The sequence below is a fragment of the Oryx dammah genome, unplaced genomic scaffold, assembly GCF_014754425.2.
Source record: "Oryx dammah isolate SB20612 unplaced genomic scaffold, SCBI_Odam_1.1 HiC_scaffold_2, whole genome shotgun sequence".
NCBI lineage: Eukaryota > Metazoa > Chordata > Mammalia > Artiodactyla > Bovidae > Oryx > Oryx dammah.
Window position 1 is genome coordinate 58,497,514 of NW_024070186.1, and position 22,333 is coordinate 58,519,846.

The following is a 22,333-nucleotide window of genomic DNA, read 5'->3' on the forward strand; positions in this document are numbered from 1 at the left end:
ACAGGGCAGTTTCGCTGCGGTGATATTTATCTTTTAAAGAGCAAACTAAATAAGATGGGAGGGAAGAATTAACTACTAATTAGGATATAAGTTTTTCCAAAGTGAGTCTTTCTCTTGGTGCCCCGAGGAGTTCTTTCAGGCAGAGAGAAATGTCGATGGATTTTTCTGTATTATTAATATTTTGGCTTTTCAATGTGGTCAGAGGTTTAGGAGATGAGGACATTTTACAGATGCCTGAGATAAAAACTCCTGCAATCAGACTGGTGCATTCTCAGTTATCATGAAAGAGGGGGCCATTATTGCTAATGAGTCATGAGGTTCAAGCTTTCACAGAATTTACTTGGGAAAGCAATTTGCCCTAGAGTTGAATACATTTGGTTGAAGTGTATTTTTACATTTATTTCCCTTATGTGAATATTTGGCTAAGTTCTTTGTGTAGCTCTCACCAGACCTCAATATTTACTAACTGACATACAAAACTTTCTTGGTGAAAATGAATGTTTCAAAACTTGTAGGTGGAGTAAATGTTTTCAGAACATGATCATATTTAACAATAAATTATGTATTCTTCATATAGCAGCCTATTTTAGGCAAATATTGTTTTAACTTTTTCCTAAGACAACAATATTTTTTACCTATGTCATTTCTTTTCAGAAGTTCTCAAAATACTGTATAGCATAAATGTTGAATCCTCAGTGTGTTCTATGAATGAACTATCACTATCTTGTGGTTAGTAATTTAAAAATTCCAGATCCAGCATGGTTAAATAAAACTTTCTACAACTACCAGGCAATACATAGTGATTTTAAACTCCATACATATTTAATGCATATTTAATATATTGAGCAAATAATGATTATTTGCTATGAGAAAACACAGGGATCAGTTGTTAAACTTTTTAAAGAATATTTTTAAGTATGATAGTTTAACTGTATCATCCATGTCAAAAACATTTACTTCTGGTGGTAAGTTATAGGTGAGTATGTACTTGTTTTAGCCTCGTATAGTTTTTGTGAGGTTCCAATAATACCATTTATTTTTAAAGTAAATTACCTCCAGCAATCTTAGAGCTGCATTGATCACAGGAGAAAAACAAGAACCAGAGCCAAAATTTGAAATTTGTCTCCCTTAAGAGTATATGCTAACATATTGTGAAAAATATCAGTTCCCTTAATTATTTCAATCTTTCCTTGAGCTTTCTCATTTAGCTCAGCCCTAAACTAGCTGTTTCTAAACCCAAAGGCATTCTTATTTTCAACAATAAATTGATTAGCATAATCCTTCTTTTGTTTAGTCAATCATTCAAAACCTATTTTTGAACATCTGTTATGTGCTGGGTAATACAAGATGATGAAGGCAGAGAGGGATGAGCACAAAGACAGGGATATGTCCTGGCTGCTCTGGGATACATAAGGCTGCTGCCTACCATAGACAGGAGGCTGAGATCTGGGAGTATGATTTCTGTACTGTAAGCATACAAGAAAAATAGCGGATACCTCAGCAGTTTAAATCGTAATATAGGTTCTCAAAGAATGCCACAACCCTGAGTGTCTTTGTTCTGGTCTTTCCCATCTTTCTTCTTTCAAAGGATTCAAGAGGTAAAAATGGAAGGAAATGAACCAGCGTAGTCACTCTCATTAGAGGTGTGTCCAAGCACACAAATGAAGAACAATAGAGACCAATGGTGAAAATAGCAGAGTATCTAATTCCATATTTTTCACAATGATTCACAGCATTCTTTTACTTTTCATTTTCTCACTTAGAAAATGATTGATTATAATACCTGTGTGCTCGGGAAAATTGGCATCTATATATTGAGGTGGAGGTCCCCTCAAATGCCCCAAATTAGTGGTGTGGACCACAATCAGCAAATTGCTGTTTGAATTAATAGGATGTTTATATACAAAATGACTCTTGTATACATCATAGCTATGATGCTAGTTACATATAATCAGCTAACTCATTGGTTTTGTGTTCATACTTTTGTTCCATTATTTTGTTCCATACAGTGCTCACAGCCTAGGAAAGGGGCGCATGTTAACGTATCATTAGTTTGAGAACAGATAGGTCAACTGGCAAACTATTTGCTTTCTGATCATTGATTCAGTACACACACACACACACACACATATATTTACACTCTGAAAATACCAAAAATTCCCATAGGTAAGTAGCCTTTAAGATGTGTTTAATAACCACTGGTGGACTCATTACCTTTCTGTATCACCTTGTCATTTTAATATTATTTATAGGTTTATTATTATTTTGATATGATATAAATATTTACAGGGCTTCCCTGGTGGTTCAGATGGTAAATAATCCACTTGCAATGCAGGAGACCAGGTTCAACCCCTGGGTGGGGAAGATCCCCTGAAGAAAGGAATGGCTACCCAGTATTCTTGCCTGGAGAATTCCATGGACAGAGGAGCCTTAGAGGGCTCAGTCCATGAGGTCACAAAGAGTCGGACATGATTGAACAACTAACACTTCACTTCAGTGTCAGATATGTACAATGCTTAATAGTTCTCAAACTTTTATATGCTCAGAGTGTTGACAAATTTCCAATAAAGTTTGTCCTCTTCCCAACAGAGAGAGAGTACCCATTATTGCCATGTATTCATATTTCTCTGTTGTTATGCTAATAATCCTCCCTTTGCTTGTTTTGGAAAGGGATTGAATTGGAAATTGTCAATAGCTGTAAAAAGAACAATGGTGGTTGTTCCCATCACTGTGAACATGCAATTGATGGGCCCCGATGCTCCTGTAACCATGGACACCGGCTCGATTCAGATGAGAAAACAGGCATAGGTAATGTATGGTGAATGCTATCTTCCTTCAGAAGTTGCCCTGGATTCATTTAGCCCTTTCTTCTCTAATACTTGGTGCTGTAATGTAGCCACAACTCTCAAACTACAAGTAAAATGAACAGTGTCTTTGGCTACTGGATAATGTAAAAGAAATATTTATTGAAAGAAGATATCATGGTGTTTCAAGATACTTACTTTGAAGTTAAAGAAGATTTAAAACTTATTAGCGATATATGTGACTTAACAGTTTTATTTCTGGAAAATATTCCAAAGCTTATCTAACCATCTAATGTAATTTGTAATTCAAACAACAAATGCTGCCATCCTAATTCTCTCCACCTCAAGCAGAAGCAAATCATGTTCATTGGTTTTCAACTTGGTGATAATTTGGATATATGTTCAACTTTGACATGGCAGGTAGCTACATTCCAAAAGCAAACATTAGAAGATATTATTCTTTGGGAAACCCAGCTCAAAGCCATAGGAAAGGATAACTTTTTCAAAATATTATTAAAATGTGTCACTGGAGACAATGAGAAGAATAAATTCCACCCCAGCTTGCTCCATAGTGAAATGTTTAATCTAGAACTTCTGAGAAAAAGGAATATCTACTAAAAATTGGGAGAGTGAGCATCTAGTTTCCCTACTCCTGCAAGAAATTTCCCTGACATCACTCTATCCCTCTTTCTTAGCCTCCCTATTGTTGGAAGCAGCTATTTTGCCTCAGGCTTTCCTGGTATACTGTTGCAATTTTTAAAAAGCTCTCGAATGAGAGAGCATTTTTTCCTTTATTTATATAACAGACTTCCCAAGGTGATGTTTCCTACAAACCTTACAGACCTCAGACCTCGGCGTGGCCAGGTATCAGCACACAGTAGTCATTCAGCAATATGTTGGGGCTTCCCAGGTCATACAGTGGTAAAGAATCCACCTGCCAGTGCCGGAGGCGCAGGAGTCTTGGGTTTGATCCCTGAGTTAGGAAGTTGCCCTGGAAAAGGAAATGTCAACTCATTTCACTATTCTTGCCAAGAAAATTCCATGGATAGAGGAGCCTGGTGGGCTACAGTCCATGGGGTCGCAGAGTCAGACACAACTGAACTACTGAACATGAACATCAAACTAAATTACTATGTGCACTGGGTCTGAGAGCACCTATAAGCCTCTAAAACAATTTGTCATCATTTGAAAATTAGGATACCCTGTTTGCATGTTTTCTCTTGTGACATTTCATCAAAAAATATTTCTTAAAAATTATGATATGAGTACTAAAAAAAAAAAAAAAACTTTGACCATCTAATGCTACTCAGTGTAGCTCAAAATAAATTGAAGTACCATAAGTAAAGAGGTGAATTTCAAAAGCCTAAGTTGTTGGGATTTTTTTAGTTTGGCACTAATGTGACAGAGTGAACTTTAGGGGATTTTAAAGTATTTGGGTTTCATAAATTTTTAAACCAAAACAATGTCTTTGCTTGTTATTTCTTAATCCAACATCACCTTCTGCATTTTTCTCAGAGTCTACAGTGGTTAGCTTAATGAAGCCAGTTGCTTGCCTTGCACCTTCTTACGTAATGAAAAATATGCGTATAGATTTCTACCTTGCTAGCATTTGGATCTCTGGAAAAAATAATGAACTTCTTTTCTTTTTTCCCTCCTCCCTTCTTCCCTCCCTCCCTTCCTTCCTTCTTATCCTCTTCTTTTGACTGTTCGTTAAGGGAAACTGGAATTTTGTTAAGGCTTTTGTTTGAAGCTTATAATTTGATATCTTTCCTGATTCTTTGAAAAGTACAATTTGGTAAAGTTCATATTTACAGCCAGCAAAAATCACATCTGCCAGGGTCAAAATATAGAAAATTACATATTTATGAGATTTCAGCAGTCAGCATGACATTATTTTGTTGATGGCTCAAGTTTATTTCATTTTCCAACAATAAATAACACTCATTCCTAAAAACCAAATATTCTCTAGAGTAAAGGCAATGATTTGTTTGGAGTGTGCATATATATAGTCTGCCTACTTGCCTGAGAACAGATTAAGGGCATGAATGCTTTGTAAAAATATTCATGCATGAGAGAAATAATTTTCTTTTTAGCTTATTTTAGAATCAACTTCTTCTTACATGAGAACATACAAATAAATGTGAAGATAAGTCATCTAGTCTGCAAATGGTCAGTCTTGCCCAAATGCAAGCATTTATTAGGGATAAAACCTAGTGATGTGTTAACACAGTTTGAAAGACAGCTATACAAAATACAAGTGTCTCACCAGCAATAAGTTCACTAATTTTAACAATTGGTAGTTATCAGAAAAAAAAATTATTCTACTCTTTGGTGCTTTATTCAGTGACTATGTGTGGGAGACAGATACAGAAGATCAGGTCCTTTCAAGGTTTACTTTTGATGCTTTTCTGAAGTTATAGTTGAAATGTTTAATTGTTTTACTTGCTATAATTGATTCTGTATTTTTGATTAGGGCTAAATTTATGGGTGAATTTCTCTGCAGTATTGTAATATTTGGTATATTGGCCAATGAGGGAAAATATGATCATCAGAGAAGCAGAGGAATTAAAAATAAGATATTACCAAAAAAAAAAAAGATCTAAGAAGGAATAAAGAAATTTAAGGAAACATGATATAAGGCTTGAAGGGACAGGGCATTTTAAGAAAGGATGCATGGGATTTCTAATGAGTTCTATACATGAGACAAGAAATAGCCCCAGAGGAATGGTAATAGAAGAAGAATCCAAAATGGATCATAAAATGATAGATTAAAGAACTCATTTTTCCCATTAATATGATGTGATTGTGCTACTTACTAGCTAGAATAAGGAATGAGATGGATGTATTTAGAGGCTCTGGTGGTATATAATACTTCAAAAAAAAAATCTTGAAATAAGAAACCCCCCCCCCAAAAAAAAAATTAAAACACAATATTTTAACCTCAGTGTTCATTACAGCAACTATTTACAATAGCTAGGGCCTAGAAGCAACCTAGATGCCCATCAACAGATGAATGGATAAGGAAGTTGTGGTACATATAACACAATGGAATATTACTCAGCTATAAAAAGGGAGTGTATTTGAGTCAGTTCTAATGAGGTGGATGAACCTAGAGCCTATTACACACAGTGAAGTAAGTTAGAAAGAGAAAGACAAATATTGTATATTAATGCATATATATGGAATCTAGAAAGATGGTATGATGTTCCTACATGCAGTACAGCAAAGGAGACACAGAGATAAAGAACAGACTTTTGAACACAGTGGGGGAAGGAGAAGGTGGGAATATTTGAGAGAATAGCATTGAAACATATACATTAATACATTACCATATGTAAAATAGATAGCCAGTGGGCATTCAGTTTGTGAATTCCCAGTTTATGAAACAGAGAACCCAAAGCCCATGATCTTTGATAAGCTAGAGGGATAGGGTAGGGAGGGAGGTGGGAGAGGGGTTCAAGAAGGAGGGGACATATGTATACCTAATGCGAATTCAGGTTGATGTATGGCAAAAACCATCCAATATTGTAAAGTAATTATCCTCTAATTAAAAAATAATAAAAAAAGATTTAAAAAGCAAAGTTTTAGATAAAAAACTGAAGTTTTAAGTTTTTTGCCTTCTATATCTATGCTATGTAGTCCAAAAGACAAAGGAAGTTTTAATGTAAGAAAGGGAAAAAAATATCATCTAGAACTTTATGAGTACCACTGCTTGTGACATCTTGCAGGAGAAAGAATGTTTTGTGTCCAAAGGACCTTCATTTAGATATTTTATGGTGACCCCTAATGATGGTTAATTGATTGCATTTTCTTTCCTTTCTCTTGTCTGCCTTTTCTTACATTGGTTCCCTTTCCAAGGTTAATTGAGACACTGATCTTTTATATATGTGGCTGGTCACGTAGTTATGGAGCAAAGGGATTTTTGTAAACTCAGCACTGACAGGCCACCCAACTTAACAGCTCAACAAAGCGGGTAGAATTGAAGGCCTATAGCCAAAAACCCTGACCACACAATTTCCAGATGTCTAGCAGTGGCAATGAGTCTGTTCTATCCTTTAGCCAAATATATTACAAAAGATTATCTCAAAACTTAGAATAAATAATCCTTTGCTGAAAGGTTTCAGTTTGATCTATTCTGATTAATTTTTATTTTCCCTAGGGCAAATAAAGGAAGATACATGGCAGATTGTAGAATTCTAGAATGACAGCACCAAAGGAGACTTAAAGATCATAATTTAGAAAACTGTCTATCTGATAGGACATTCCAGGGTAACAGTGTCACCGATTTTAGTAAAAACTCATCCCATCAATATAGCATCGAAAAGTTCAAGCAAATGCCATGAAATATTCTGTAATTTAATACAGAATGTTTAAGATGCTTGTCTGTGCTCTCTCTGAATTGCCTTTAGCCACTTGTCTTCCCAGTCCTGTGAATTCTTCTCCTTGGAGGCATTCTTTCATCCAAAGCTCTTAGAACACACACATAGGGGCCTAAGACTGCCTCCTTTTTGTAGCTGTTAAATGTTCACTCAATGGAATATTTTAGCTCTGCTTCTCAAGCTGTTTTTTTTTTTAATTGTTGTTCTTCAGGTTCTCTGTTTATTCAGCCAGATTGCTGTTTAAATAGGAAAAATAGCAGAGAGCTCTTTATAAATGCATTTGGAGATTATTTACATGCTTTTCAAATAAATACTAGGCATAGGAGAAGCATGTCAGGAACATTAACCTAAATGCAAGCCTCATTCTTTTTGTGTTATCGTTTATTCAGTGTCTGTACTCTGTAGCCTGAGAAATAGAAAATAATTAGTAAAAATGGTTTTAATTTAGAAGTGGGGCTTATCAGCATCTCTATAGGTGGATTAAATTCCTATCTCTTAAATAACAAAAATGTCCTTTCGCCCCTTTAGACCTTGATGAGTGTGACAGTGGAGAAGCCTGCTGTGCCCAGCTCTGCATCAACTATTCAGGAGGCTATGAATGCAGTTGTCAGGAAGGCTTTCAGATCAGTTCTGATGGTTGTGGATGTGATGGTAAATTCCTGAGCTCTAACATGAAATCCCTGATGTGATGGGGCAATCAATGGAGGAGGAATATCTGAGGCAGAGGGTTAGGGTGAGAAAGAGGCTTTCACCTTAAAGAGACTTGGATCTCTGTGGTCCAGTCACATACTATTGTATGAACTTGGGTGACACCAAGTGTTCTGAGCCTCAAATCCTCATCAGTAAAGTGAAGACAATTATGGGATTACCGGATAAATTAAGAAATGTAATCAATGTAAAGTGCCTGCTACTGTGATTGACATCAAGAAATCACTCAACTAAAAGTAGCTATTATTATTATTATTATTATATTCATTGGTCCATAATCCCTTTTACCTAACCTAATACACATAGGCAAGTGAGAGATTCCAGCAAGCCATAGTATAATGCTACAGGAGTCCCTTATGGTAATCATGACTGGAAACCGAGTTGATTATTGAAAGTTATTTTAATTAGACAGCAGCAGCAAAAGGATTGCCATTTCTTGAGCCATAGTATCAGATTCCTTTATATATCTGATGTTAATCTATCTAATGCAAGCTTCAAGATGAGTCATTCTATAATTTTCTGACTTGTTGCTTACCTTTTAGAGGATTTCTAGATGACATATATTTTTATAATATCATGAAAGTGAAAGTGAAGTAAAAGTGTTAGTCACTCAGTCCTACCTGACTCTTTGCAACCCCTTGTATGTAGCGCACCAGGCTCCTCTGTCCATGGAATTCTCCAGGCAGGAATACTGGAGTAGGTGCCACTCCCTTCTCTAGGGAATCTTTGTGACCCTGGCATTGAACCCAAGTCTCTAGCATTGCAGGCAAATTTTTTACCATCTGAGCCACCAGGGAGGCCCCTATCCTAGAGGAGTTTGAACTTAGTAAATTCACATTTTTGTGAAGGGCTCATATAAGTCATTGCTAAAAATTACTTTACCAAGTTTACCCTAAATATATAATCTTTAAATTTTTATTTGTGGTCATTATTACCATTATTTTGAACCATATGTTTCTTGAAATAAAAAATGAGAATATTATTATATGTTTCAATAACATTCAAATTACATAAGAAGACTTTAATGCCTCAGAGAAGATAGTGTTTCTTTGATTAAAGAAGCAAATTTTTACATTCTGTTGAGAATGCTAGGTGTGTTTCTTCACTTAGATGCCAAACTCCCCAGCCTTGCAGTGTCGATAACAACAAAGAACATATAACTATGATATCTATATATTCTAAATACAGTAGAACATATTACTACTTACACCTCCCATCCAATTAACAGGGCCAAAAAAAACTTGAATTTCATGTACCATCTGCTGTTAAACAGAGTGAGCCAAGAGATGATTATATGGCGAGAATATACATACTTGGGTACACACATCCAAATGGAAAAGGTATCCACAATCTGAGGCCAGCCAGGAAGCTCAGTTTCATAAATGACCTTTTAGAATCATGAACACACTGACCAAAGCCTGGGCTCGGATGTGAATTTAACATCAGTAAGTTGTATGAGATCAAAAGCTAGGATTCTTCCATCTCTAAAATTCTCCACAAATCATGTACAAAATTATGCATTGAATAAATGCTTTGCCATAGATGTTGAATAATTCAAGAGTGAATGAACATTCTGCTAAATGATACACAGCCTAAGACTATGTAAGTTTTAAATTCTTCATCAAAATCTTATGAACGAGATCTCAGAAAGACATTGTCTATGCATATAGATAAATGATGGTAAACTTGGAAATGAATAAAAGGAAAATAATTGGCAGGATATTCTTGAGGAAGAATTTGGGGTCGGGGAGATCCCCTGGAGTAGGAAATGGCAACCCACTCCAGTATTCTTGCCTGGGAAATCCCACAGACAGAGGAGCCTGGAGGACCACAGTTCATGGGGTCGAAAAGAGTCAGACATGTCTGAGCACACAGCACACACAGACACGCACACTCTCTGTATAGCAGTGCATTGTTATTGGTTAATAAAGGTGACAAACATGCCCATGAGTTCATAATGTCTATTTTATCTCTACACCGAAGAGCAGACATTGTTTGAATTTTCCTAGATGTGGATGAGTGTCTGGACGTCAGCATCATCTGTGACCATCTGTGCATCAATTCTGTTGGAACCTATGAGTGTTCTTGTGAGGAAGGCTACAGAATTGGAAGCGATGGGAAAACTTGCATCTGTAAGTCTCTGTGAAGAATTCTATCAAATCTCTTCTAAATGACTTCAGCCCTGTCTTGTTCTTCAGGAGCACGGAGACCATATATTCTTTAACTCAACCTGTCTTCCCCTTTCTCTCTTCACAGACTAAGATCTTTTCTTTTCCCCTTTTGTTCTCCCCGTGGCAGTTTCCACTCTGTGCTTGCTGTGTCTCACCTTCATTTACAATAGACTGTTTGAAATGGTCTTCTCAAAGACTTTTACCTTTCAGCTACCCCCTGCCTTGGCTATCTAGTTCAAACGCTTCTCATTTCTCTCATCAACCCTTGCTCAGTTTTTCCTTCTTTTAACCGGCATGTGGAATCCAGGCATTTCTCTGTGTGGTCTTAACTTTAGATGATGAACTAGAGGAAGAAGAAGAATTAGACATTGTGAAATTTCCAGGTCTTCTATTCAAGAGCCCACCTCAACTGCTTCATTATGTGGCCACCTCTCTGCCTCTCTCCTATGAAGATGAAGACCATGAGAAAGAGGGACAAGAAATTCCAGGAGAGCTGACTGATTTGCACAATGTTGCTGGGTAAATGAATGTGTTTCATTATAATCACCTCTTCCTTCTATTTTTAGATAATTCACAGAATTTCTTTTATAGACAATTTTGTTATCAATATTTAATGCCAAATAAAAGCATTTAACGTGATATTGACAAGAGACATGGGACCAAAATTACTTCTTCACAGCTCCCTATCAAATTCATCATCTGTTATCTTTCTTCCTTTTGCCAATAAAGGGTTGCTATGTATGTATGCATTGACAAGGGGGTGCAGGGTGATGGAAATTTGATACAGTGAAATGGAGTTGAAAAATATATTTGAATTAGCATCATGGAGACAAGGATTGGGGCCTTTTAGTTCTAACAGTTTAAACTCAACTAGAAGTCATTTTTGTATAGTTAAAATTTACTTTAAATAGCCTGAAAATCTAGATCCTTTTTAAATTTTAAAATGCAGAGAACCAATGGTTCAATATGCTCAAATGGACCAAGAAAAAATATCTTTACAAATGTGCACAGTTTTTCTTATATCTCCACTCAACAGAACTCAAGCATCAAATCACTTCTGATCAAAATAAATTAGCATAACTTCTTTCAAAAGTAACAGTTTGCAGCCAGTCTGCTGCTGCTTTTTCTTTTCTTTGTAAGACAGAGCTGCTCTTTTTGTTCTTCCTGTATTCCTCATATTTTAAGAGCATCAAACTTAATGATTGTCTTAGAATGCTATCAGTAAAATGAAGATTTGTTTATATGTGATGGTCAAACATAACATCAGTAATTGCATCTACATAAAGATAGAAATTCTTTAATGTTTCTTAATCAAGCTTCTGATACTTTGGCTACTCAAAGTCACAAGTGAAATATTTCAAGGCTACCCGGGCAGTTAGGACTTGAAGGGCCAAGGTCTAGAGAGAAGAGACATTCAGACAAGTAAGATGGACAGTCTGTGCCACATTTCTCCTTGAGCCATCTGCTAGTGGATGGGCAGTGCAGATAGAGAAGCCAGGAAATCTATAGATAGCTGCTGAGAGGGTGAGGAGCTTAGCACAGTTACTAGCAGTTTTGTGGTGCTAGGAGGTAGACTGAAATTCAGAATCTGCCAAGGTGGAGAAGCCATGCTAAACGTGACAGGCATCTGAAAGACCCATTGTGAAATGGGCAAAACTTAAAAACTAGTGAACCCACAATATGGCTGAGTTCAATAAACATTATATTGAATGAAAGAAGCTTGATACCAAAGAGTACATACTTTACGATTCTATTCATATAAAATTCAAAAATAAGGGTAAATATTCCACGACAGTATAAATCAGAATGGTGCTTAATTTGTAAGGCTAATGATTCAGTTCAGTTCAATTCAGTTGCTCAGTCGTGTCCGACTCTGCGACCCCATGAATCACAGCACACCAGGCCTCCCTGTCCATCACCATCTCCCGGAGGTCACTCAGACTCACGTCCATCGAGTCAGTGATGCCATCCAGCCATCTCATCCTCGGTTGTCCCCTTCTCCTCCTGCCCCCAATCCTTCCCAGCATCAAAGTCTTTTCCAATGAGTCAACTCTTTGCATGAGGTGGCCAAAGTACTGGAGCTTCAGCTTTAGCATCATTCCTTCCAAAGAAATCCCAGGGCTGATCTCCTTCAGAGTGGACTGGTTGGATTACCTTGCAGTCCCAAGGGACTCTCAAGAGTCTTACCAACACTGCAGTTCAAAAGCATCAATTCGGCACTCAGCTTTCTTCACAGTCCAACTCTCGCATCCATACATGACCACTGAAAAATCATAGCCTTGACTAGATGGACCTTTGTTGGCCAAGTAATGTCTCTGTTTTTCAATATGCTATCTAGGTTGGTCATAACTTTCCTTCCAAGGAGTAAGCGTCTTTTAACTTCATGGCTGCAATCACCATCTGCAGTGATTTTGGAGCCCCTCAAAACAAAGTCTGACACTGTTTCCACTGTTTCCCTATCTATGTGCCGTGAAGTGATGGGACCAGATGCCATGATCTTTGTTTTCTGAATGTTGAGCTTTAAGCCAACTTTTTCACTCTCCTCTTTCACTCTCAACAAGAGGCTTTTTAGTTCCTTTTCACTTTCTGCCATAACGGTGGTGTCATCTGCATATCTGAGATTATTGATTGAGTCATCAAATCACCTTTGATTTTTTTGTGATGCTGGTGATAATCTTTATCTTCATCTGGGAGGCTTTTACATGAGGTTGTTGACAATGTGGGGGAAAATTCTGAAGGGTACATTTGAGTTTTGTACATTTCTTTACCTGTATATTAAATCTCAGTAAAAAAGGCTTACTTGGAAAAAAAATGGTATAAAAAATGCTAGAAAACACACACACGTACACACTAAAGTGCTGGGAACATTATTTCAGTGTTCAGAAATCAATGGTAATTTCTTTTCTTTTTTTTTTTACTTTCTTGATAAGGTAAGTTGGTAAGTTGCTCAGTCGTGTCCAACTCTTTGTGACCCCATGGATTGTAGCCTACCAGGTTCCTCTGTCCGTGGGATTTTCCAGGCAAGAATACTGGAGTGGGTTGCCATTTCCTTCTCCAGGAGATCTTCCCAACCCAGGGATCGAACCCAGGTGTCCCGCGTTGTAGGCAGACGCTTTACCATTACTTTCTTAAAGATCCTAAATATTTTTTAGGAATTACATTCCAAGCTCTGTTTTAAAAGGTATCTCTTTGCTACTATCTTTTTCTGGACTCTAGAAAATGTGCTCAAGGAGCATGTCTATTTGTTGGGGGAAGTAAAGGGTTTCATCTTCATTTTCAGTGATGTAGATAGTACATGTAGGGTTCACTAAAGTGGTATCGCATTCCAGTTTGTTTAGATCACACCTTCGGACACGAATGCAGTTTGAGCTGTGAGGACTGCATGAATGGAGGCCGATGCCAGGAAGGAAAGAGTAAGTGTTCCTGTCCCGATGGCTGGGGAGGCATTCTTTTTAATGAAAGTAAGTAATACTTTGGAGCATTGGTTGGGGGTGATGAATTCTCCTTTTTCTGCTGGTGAACTACTGGTGATGAGTTCTTTCCATGTGTTCTCCCTAAAATGTTTTAACAAGATTAACAGTTGATAGGGATGGGAAACCAATTTATTTGTTGTGCACAAAGAATGTCTGTGAAGCACTGAGGTTTCAAACTGAACATGTGATTAAAATGGGAAATTTTGTGTTCCCTGGGAAACTTGATGTGCTGTCTCTTGTTTAATAAAGGATCCTAATATCCTCAGCCTATAAAAATCCCTCCATTTAAATAAATCATTAGGCCCTGGCAAGCTACTCCCTGTGAAGAAAAAAAAGTAAAATGATTTTTGTTATGAAGTATAATTAATGGAACTGCTTAACTGTTGCCTCTTTTTGTTTGTGTTTTCTTATCTTTTTCTTTAAAACTTATGTAAGTACAGGCAATGACAATTTTAAGATTTTTATATAAGCCTCTCATGAGAAATGTCAATGATTTGTACAATAATACCTCCAATAAACGTTTTCCTTTATATTTTAAATGGAGGTATATTTGCAGGTACTAAAACTGCCAAGTAATAAAACTCAAATATATTGACTACCTTTATTTCCTTTTTCTCTTTTTAAATTTCTCTTATAAATTTTTTAATAAACGAGTTTTCTTTGTGAATGGCTTGGAAGATGGTATGAGCAGATTTTTCTTTTGAAGCCCCTGAATATGGGAAGAAAGAGCACAAATGTTGTTTCTATTATGAAATATAAGAGAAGCAAAACCTGGATTATAACATAGTGAAGTGGTTTCAGTTAGACTGCTGAGGACTTTCCTCAAGCATCACTCTGATCTTGTCTCCCTGCTGCCCAAACAGCTTCAGAAGTGTCCCATTTCCTGATACATAAAGCTTACGCTTCTAATCTACTCACCGACAACCATCTATTATCAGGCCCTCATAAATCCTTCTCTCTTTTTACCCACAGCTCTGACCAGCTTATTATTTCCAGCAAACTAAACTACTCACTACTATTATGCTTTGTACTTTTCAGCTTTGTGCCTTTTGCTAAACTGCCATCTTTGTCTATTACCATTTATGGCATGAAGCTTTATTTGAAGGCCCTAGTCTAACAGCCATTTATATTTCCAGTGGATTTAAAGCTTCTCTCTCTTCTTCTCTTTGTCTATCTGTCTGTCTGTCTGTCTCCATCAGATTCAACTTAGCTATGCTCCTGTTCTATTTCCCTTGCTAGCCTGGGAGCTTATTTACGTGTTTCCAAATTGGAGTCTCCAGTGCATGAAAGAATAAAGCTTTATATTGAGACATTGAGCTATGTTGATCGGCTACTTCATATAGTCAACTATATAAAATGGATCAAATAAATTTTGGGCTTCCCAGGTGGCTTAGTGGTGAAGAATCTGCCTGCCCCTGTAGGAAACACAGATTTGATCCCTGAGTTGGGAAGATCCCCTGGAGAAAGGTATGGCAACCCACTCCAATATTCTTGCCTGGGAAATCCCATGGACAGAGACTGGCAGGCTATATACAGTTTATAAGATTGAAAAGAGTCGGACACCACTGAGGGACTAAGCACACACCCAAATCAGTCTTATTGCATGACTATTAGGAAGTAAATGTTTATACCCTTTATTGTAAATTTTGTTGGTAAATATGTGTCTTCCACACCCTTGATCCATAACATGTTAGCATGAGAAATAAAAGTAGAAATCTATTGCAAATCCATGAGAATAAAACATGTCTGACACAAAATTAATATACAAATTTTGAAAATGAACTTCCTGATAAAATGAAAATGACACAACCCCTTCTTTGGTTTTGGAAAACTTACGATTCTTTAAGTGTTCACATGGTCCTGTAAAGGGCAGTCTGGCCCTGAGAGCAGAAATTTATATCTTCTTTGCATTTCCTCTCTGTCTCTTTCATTTTTTTTCCTATAAAAATTAAAACAGAGCAATCCAAATTGGAAAGAAAAAAAGTATGATCACTAAATCTTTAACAAAAAGGAGAGTGAGGATATTTTCTTAGAAATCCCTATAAACTGTAAAAATGAAAATGAGCAACCATTCATCACTAGTATTTCTAAGAGTACCAGCTCTTCTTATGCAGCAAGAGACCTAAAAAAAATTTTTTTCCAGGGATCTGGAAAGTTCGTTTTCTCATTGGTTAGATCTTCTAACCCGGTATCTTTATTGGTCTATAATGAAAACATCTACTTGGATGTTTTAGGAATTTTGGCAAGTGGTTACAAAGGAAACAACTAAAAAATTACTACATATTAACTTTAACAGCACACTTTAGGACTTCATTTCTTTTAAAGAAATTTCATATTGACTATCTTATTTGTTATTGTGAGGGGTCTTTCCAGTAGAAAGAGACGACTAAAGTACCTTCATACGACAAATGAATGGACTATGTATTATATGAAAGGGAAGATTCATATCTTTTTCCAAATCATCCAGCTATCATTTGGGACATGTTTGGTTTCAAATTTTCTTCTCTTGATAAATGTTCTCTTTGATGTTAATGAAGTATTTAGCAAATCCATGATCCCCTGGGTTAGGAAAGGGCAAACCACTCCAGTATTCTTGCCTGAAAAATTCCATGGAGAGAGGAGCCTAGCCCTGGGGTTGCAAAGAGTCAGACACGACTGAGTGCTCACGTGCATGCACGTACTCTGTGATACCGTATTCTTCCTGTGGGAGAGTAGCAGGTGATAGTGTCAGTGGGCTGACACAGACGCCTCGCTGTAACCCAGATACTGCTCAAGCTACTAAACCTCCTTAGCGTCATTCTCCAGGGCTATACATATATATATCTGGAGAAGGCAATGGCACCCCACTCCAGCACTCTTGCCTGGAAAATCCCATGGACAGAGGAGCCTGGAAGGCTGCAGTCCATGGGGTTGCTAAGAGTCGGGCACGACTGAGTGACTTCACTTTCACTTTTCACTTTCATGCATTGAAGAAGGAAATGGCAACCCACTCCAGTGTTCTTGCCTGGAGTATCCCAGGGACTGCAGAGCCTGGTGGGCTGCCATCTATGGGATTGCACAGAGTCGGACATGACTGAAGCGACTTAGCAGCATATACATATATATATATTTAAAATGTGTAGTCTATAGTTGCTATAAAAATTCAAAGAGTTACTACATGTAAATTAGTAATGCAGGTCTTAACCATGTTTGTTGCCAGTTTACTTCTTTATTGCTCCTTTCTTTCCCTTTCCTGTTCCTTTCCTTGTCATAGTAACCACAGGCTTGAAAGCAAAGAAAAAAGTGAGTTAGAAATCAATTTTCCACATTAGCATCTGGAATGGTGTAGGGGGGTAGATAGAGGAGGTAACAAAAATGTAGTTTTTTAATATTTAGCCAATGATGATAAAATGTCAATTTAAATGGCTACTGAAATGATCTCAACAGCTGTATTTACTCAAGCTTAAAATCATAGACATTTTCCACACTGTATTTATTTTTAATGGAATACTAAGCACTTCCCCCCAAAACAGCAAACCAAAGAAAACAATTGCTTGTCTTTGTCAGTCTTTGACAGTGCAGAATACCTTGTAATCCTCAAGATAATCTTAGTTACATTCATTTCTGGTTAAAAACACATGGCTCTTTTTTCCTACATTTTCTTCCTATTTTTCAAAATGGAAGGTGCAGTTTGTTTCTCATTAGGGTTAGTGACATCTATACAACAAAAATGTTTATATAGTTCCGAAAATGTGAGGGTAAGAGTTTAAGGAGCAAGGTACATTTTGCATGTAAACCTTGTTAGCAGTTCTTTAGTCAGCATCATTTTAACTACCAGTACCAGTAATTCCCCCAGGAATGATGAACAGACCAGAGACTCTTCTTGGGTCTGCAAGTTACAGAGACTTTAATTACTGAGAATCAATCCTAATAGGCAGTCTTTTTCTCTCTCTATTTGTGTCACAATGAGTGTGTTACACTGCATATTCACCTTCACTTGTTTTCTTCATAGCTCGTTCCCCGGAGACCAGTGTGAGAGCGTATGATGACATCTGTGATTGTCAGAATGGAGGCACTGGTGACCCTCTGCCTCGGCGATGCAAGGGGTTCATGGGAAAACCTGTGGAGACGGTAAGAACGTCTGGTCCTGTGAGACAACTGTTTAAGTTCTTGAGGTTTCTAATAAGAAAAAGAATAAAAGCTGAGTCTGTATTTTTCAAGGTGGGCTTTTCTGAAGACATAAAGGGCTGTGTATGTATATATACATACACACACACACACACACAAGCACACAATTGCTTTGACTGACAAATGTGTAACAGAACAAAATAAGTGGTACTTAAATCTCCAGCTGTGATCCATGCAGGATAAATCCTGATAAAGATAAAACCTTTCTCATCCACTGAGCAAAATGTTGAGTTTGTGTGTACAGGTTTGCACACAGGGGCTTGGGTGAATTGATTTGCTCTGCATACTAAAAGAAAGAAGAAAATGAAGCTCTTTGGATAAATCAGGCATTTCAAGTTAAATCTTAATGTGTGCTTGGAGGTTGAACCAGGAGGGCCATGCAGACTGTGTGAGCCAGGGAATGACTTGTAGAGAAGTGACCCTTAAGCAGAAGTGTGTAAAATGAGGAAACATGAAGCAAGGCAAGAAAAAGGACTGCAGACTCAAGGGGCCCCGTGTGACCAGACTCTGAAGTGAGAAAGAACGAGGTGATTTAGGGGTGCTTGAGAGGGGTCTGCTGATAGAGTCAAAGTCAGGGAGAACTAGTGCAACGTAAGGTCAGCCAGCACAGGGGCTCATTTCTTGTTGCATTTGGAGTTTTTAACCTGACAGCAATGGCAAGTCATTGCAGAATTTGGGGCAAATGACATAAAATCATAGGGGTCGTTTTTAAAAGATCTCTCTAGTCTCTTGATTAATCAGATTAGAAACATCTTACCTTTTGCAGTCTCCTTATCTTACATAACAATAGCTCTAGTGAGGTTTGCATGTGGGCAAATATTCACTTTGTTTGTCTTTCTACCCTCCAGGATGCCCAGAAGGATTCTTTGGGAAGAATTGCAAAAGGAAATGTAACTGTGCCAAACAATAGCCATTGCCACAGTGTATATGGAGCCTGTATGTGTGAGCCAGGGCGCTATGGGAGGTTTTGTCATTTGAGTAAGTCTAAGGCGCTAAATTTTCTCTGTGTGTGAAGCCAGAAAGCTCAGAAAATTACTGAAAATATTTAATGTCAACTTAAAGAAACATCCAACATCAGAGTTGTGAGCTCAGGTTTTAATCAAGGTCTTGCTGAAGACTAGAGCCCAGGAGACAGCCACTCAGTTCATTCTGAGGAAACTGCTCCGAGCAGGTAAGGGAGAAGTCAATTTATTTATATATATTTGTATCCTCCGTTGAGCTTGCCAGGTGGCTCAGTGGATAAAGAATCTACCTGCAATGCAGGAGATGGAGGAGACATGAGTTCCATCCCTGAGTTGGGAAGATCCCCTGGAGGAGGGCACGGCAATCCACTCCAGTATTCTTGCCTGGAGAATCCCATGGACAAAGGAACCTGGTGGACTACAGTCCATTGGGTCACAAAGAATCAGACATGACAAGCACTGAGTGCGCATGTGTACACTACCTGCCCACACTCATCTCATCTAATTTTAGGGTTGACTTAATTGGCACCACACCTGTCGTGTGATATTTTACATTATTATTTATTTATGTAAAGTAAAATGCCTTATATATTATTAAAGAGGAAGTGCCATAATGTGAAATACCCTGTACATTTTTAGTGTTATCACCAAGTTATGTAAATCCATCTCTCTGTAAATATTTTAAGGTAATCAAAAAAAAAATAAGACTTTACTAAAAAATGTATGTTGTTGCTCAGTTGCTAAGTCATATCTGACTGTATATGTGTGTGTGTGTTTATATATATATATATATAAAAACATGTTGATTAAAGAATCTGGCTCTTTGAAATTCTCCCTGAGACAGGCATCTAACCATTTAAGGGTGTGTTTATCTAATGCACAGAGGGCCTCATCCTGTTTTTAATCCTGAATTCTCAGAGTTTACTGTTCATAAGCAACTTCAATGGGTTAGGACTTAATGCTTGTGGAACAAAATGGTGAGCAGCACATCTCTGTTCTTTGTTTACATTAGACAAAGGAAGAAAGTAAAAAGCATAGCGTATTTTATACAATCATATTATATACATATCACAATTTTTGTTTTAGTCTTTATTTAGCCTCCTTACATTATAGAATCTATATTTTGATGAGTGAAAAACATATTCTGAAGTCTTTTTCCTAGTTAGTGTTTACCTTAATTATTGAGAGGGAGATGTTAATAGTTCATTTAAGTGGACATTCCACATTTTATGGAAATTAAACATCAAAAGTCCAGTACACTGAGTTCTAGTGCAAAAAAAAAATCCCTAAAATGTCTAAATCATGCTATTCATTTTGCATTTGTGACCAGCAATCACATACTGTCAAAGATGCAAGAAAACACAATCACCAATAAGTGTTTCAGCTCATCAGTAACTTCTGAGCTATGTCCTACTGGGACAGCTCTGGCTGCCCACCTTAACATCCCACCTTGAAACTATGCAAGTCCCTGTGAACCTGAAACAGTCTGTACCTCACTCTCCCACCTACTCCATAGTCCCACCTTTGAAAATCCTTCCTGAGGGAACCTCAGTAATATCACGATTATTTAAAATATCAGAGACCTTTTAGAGTCTTACATTATATTTTTAGTTGAATGTCCGTGGACCTTATCTATTTTAGAAAAGGCATGCCCCTTAAAAACAGAATAAGCAGTGAATTCTCCAATAAGAGAGCTAGTGAAGGCCTCATAGAAAAACAAGCCTGGGTCTGAAGCTCCAATACTTTGGCCACCTAATGGGAAGAGCCGACTCATTGGAAAAGACTCTGATACTGGGAAAGATTGAGAGCAGGAGGAGAAGAGGGCAGCAGAGGATGAGATGGTTAAATAGCATCACTGATTCAATGGATGTAAATTTGAGCAAACTCCGGGAGATAGTGGAGGACAGAGGAGCCTGGTATGCTACAGTCCATGAGGTCACAAAGAGTCGGACACGATAGCAGTGAACGGCAACAACAGGAGAAAAGGTATGGACAAGGAACAGAGAACAGAAGGAGAGAAGACATGGGTAAATGAGAACAATGCAGGTGCTGACAATGTATCACAAAGCACTGGATACCTCCTAGAACAAACCTAGAAACAAAAAAGATAGCATCATTTCTGTTACTGTTCCAAGGTAAGAGGATACACCACATTTTAAAGTAATAATTCTTGAATTTTTCATAAGCTAATATCAGATATTTTTGTGAAAAACATTCAAATCATAACTCATCTGCTCAAAAATTTAAAAAGCAGATGGTGGTGGTGGCAATGGTGGTTAGCAATTGGAATGTGATCCTCTTTAGGAAAAACATACACATTCCAGGTCTTCAGGGCTCATTGCTCAGACTTGAGGCTTCATTTATTAATGCCACTTGCTTGGCCCTAAGAGGCTTGAATTTGCTACCCTATATTAGCTTTCTAGTCCTGTCACAGTGAAGCACCACAAATTGAGTGGTTTAAACAACAAAAATTAATTGCCTCATAGTTCTGGAGGCTGGAAGTCTGGGATCAAGGTGCTGGCAGGCCACATTCCTCTGCAGGCACCAGGGGAGGAACAGCCCAGGCCCCTCTCCCCTAGCTTCCTGTACTTCCTTGACTTGTGACAGCAGAACTCCAGTATTCTCATGGCATTTTCCTTCTGTGAGTGCCTCTTGTCCAAATTTCTCCTATTTATAAGGACAGTAGTCATATAAGACTGTAAGTCTAGCCCACATCAGTATGACCTCATCTTAACGAATTATGTCAGCAGCAGCACAATTTCAAATATGACCTCACCTTAACTAATTACATCAGCAAAGACATAATTTCCAAATGAGGTCACATTCTGAGGTACTAGAGGGAAGTACTTAAACATGTGCATTTTTGGAGGACATGTTTCAATGCATGGCAAACCCTGAGAAAATGCTAGATTACCAACAAAAGATTTCTTCTTCAACTTTTTCCTTTTTTTCCCTCCCCAGTGCTATGTTCTTAATATACTCAATTGTCACAGTTAAGTATTCCATGGTATAAGTTGTCCACTGAACCCCTGTTCTACAAGCTGAACCAGGAAGAGCAAGGCCTGGAAACTAATCTAGGAAAATGAGCACTGGAGAGTGAGCAAAAAGCCCACATCAAGGAAGACAATAGCTCTGAAAGCTGCTGGGGGTTGGTGGGTCTAGGAAAAAACTCAACACTTAGAAAATGCAGGAAGGATGAGGAGGTATCATCCAAATAGGATACTATGAACAGTGAAAAGGGCCCCTGTTGATAATTCTGTTCAGCTTTAAGGGGGCTAACTCTGTCTGTCCCTGGTAACTGAGACAAAGACCACCCTCCATGGTGGACTGTAACCACCACTTCAGATTACCTCTGCTAATAATAGCACACATTAGCAGATGCTCATAATTTTCATCTATCAGAAAGTCAAGTGGTTTATTTTCTTCTCACCAAGCAGTTTTCCACAGCAAAGCCTATACAGGTATATAATACAACTTGAGCCTGGAGGGCACTTGAAAGCTCTTTTATTTGAGTCCCTTAGACTCCTGTAATGGGGAAGGCAATGGCAACCCACTCCAGTACTCTTGCCTGGAAAAATCCCATGGACGGAGGAGCCTGGAAGGCTGCAGTCCATGGGGTCCTGAAGAGTCAGACACGACTAAGCGACTTCATTTTCACTTTTCACTTTC

At 37.8% G+C, this 22,333-nt stretch overlaps 1 protein-coding gene across 1 annotated transcript in view; it reads left to right on the plus strand.

Annotated features, from left to right (window-relative positions):
* Positions 1 to 13,845, plus strand: part of LOC120881676 (EGF-like and EMI domain-containing protein 1) — a 142,324-nt gene extending 128,479 nt beyond the window's left edge. Inside the window, exons 7-10 of the mRNA XM_040265347.1 lie at positions 2,671 to 2,808; positions 7,712 to 7,834; positions 10,392 to 10,573; positions 13,376 to 13,845. Coding sequence (XP_040121281.1) covers positions 2,671 to 2,808; positions 7,712 to 7,834; positions 10,392 to 10,573; positions 13,376 to 13,531 — 599 coding nt within the window. The 3' untranslated portion in view covers positions 13,532 to 13,845. The remainder of the gene's footprint in view (positions 1 to 2,670; positions 2,809 to 7,711; positions 7,835 to 10,391; positions 10,574 to 13,375) is intronic.
* The last annotated feature ends 8,488 nt before the right edge of the window (positions 13,846 to 22,333 follow it).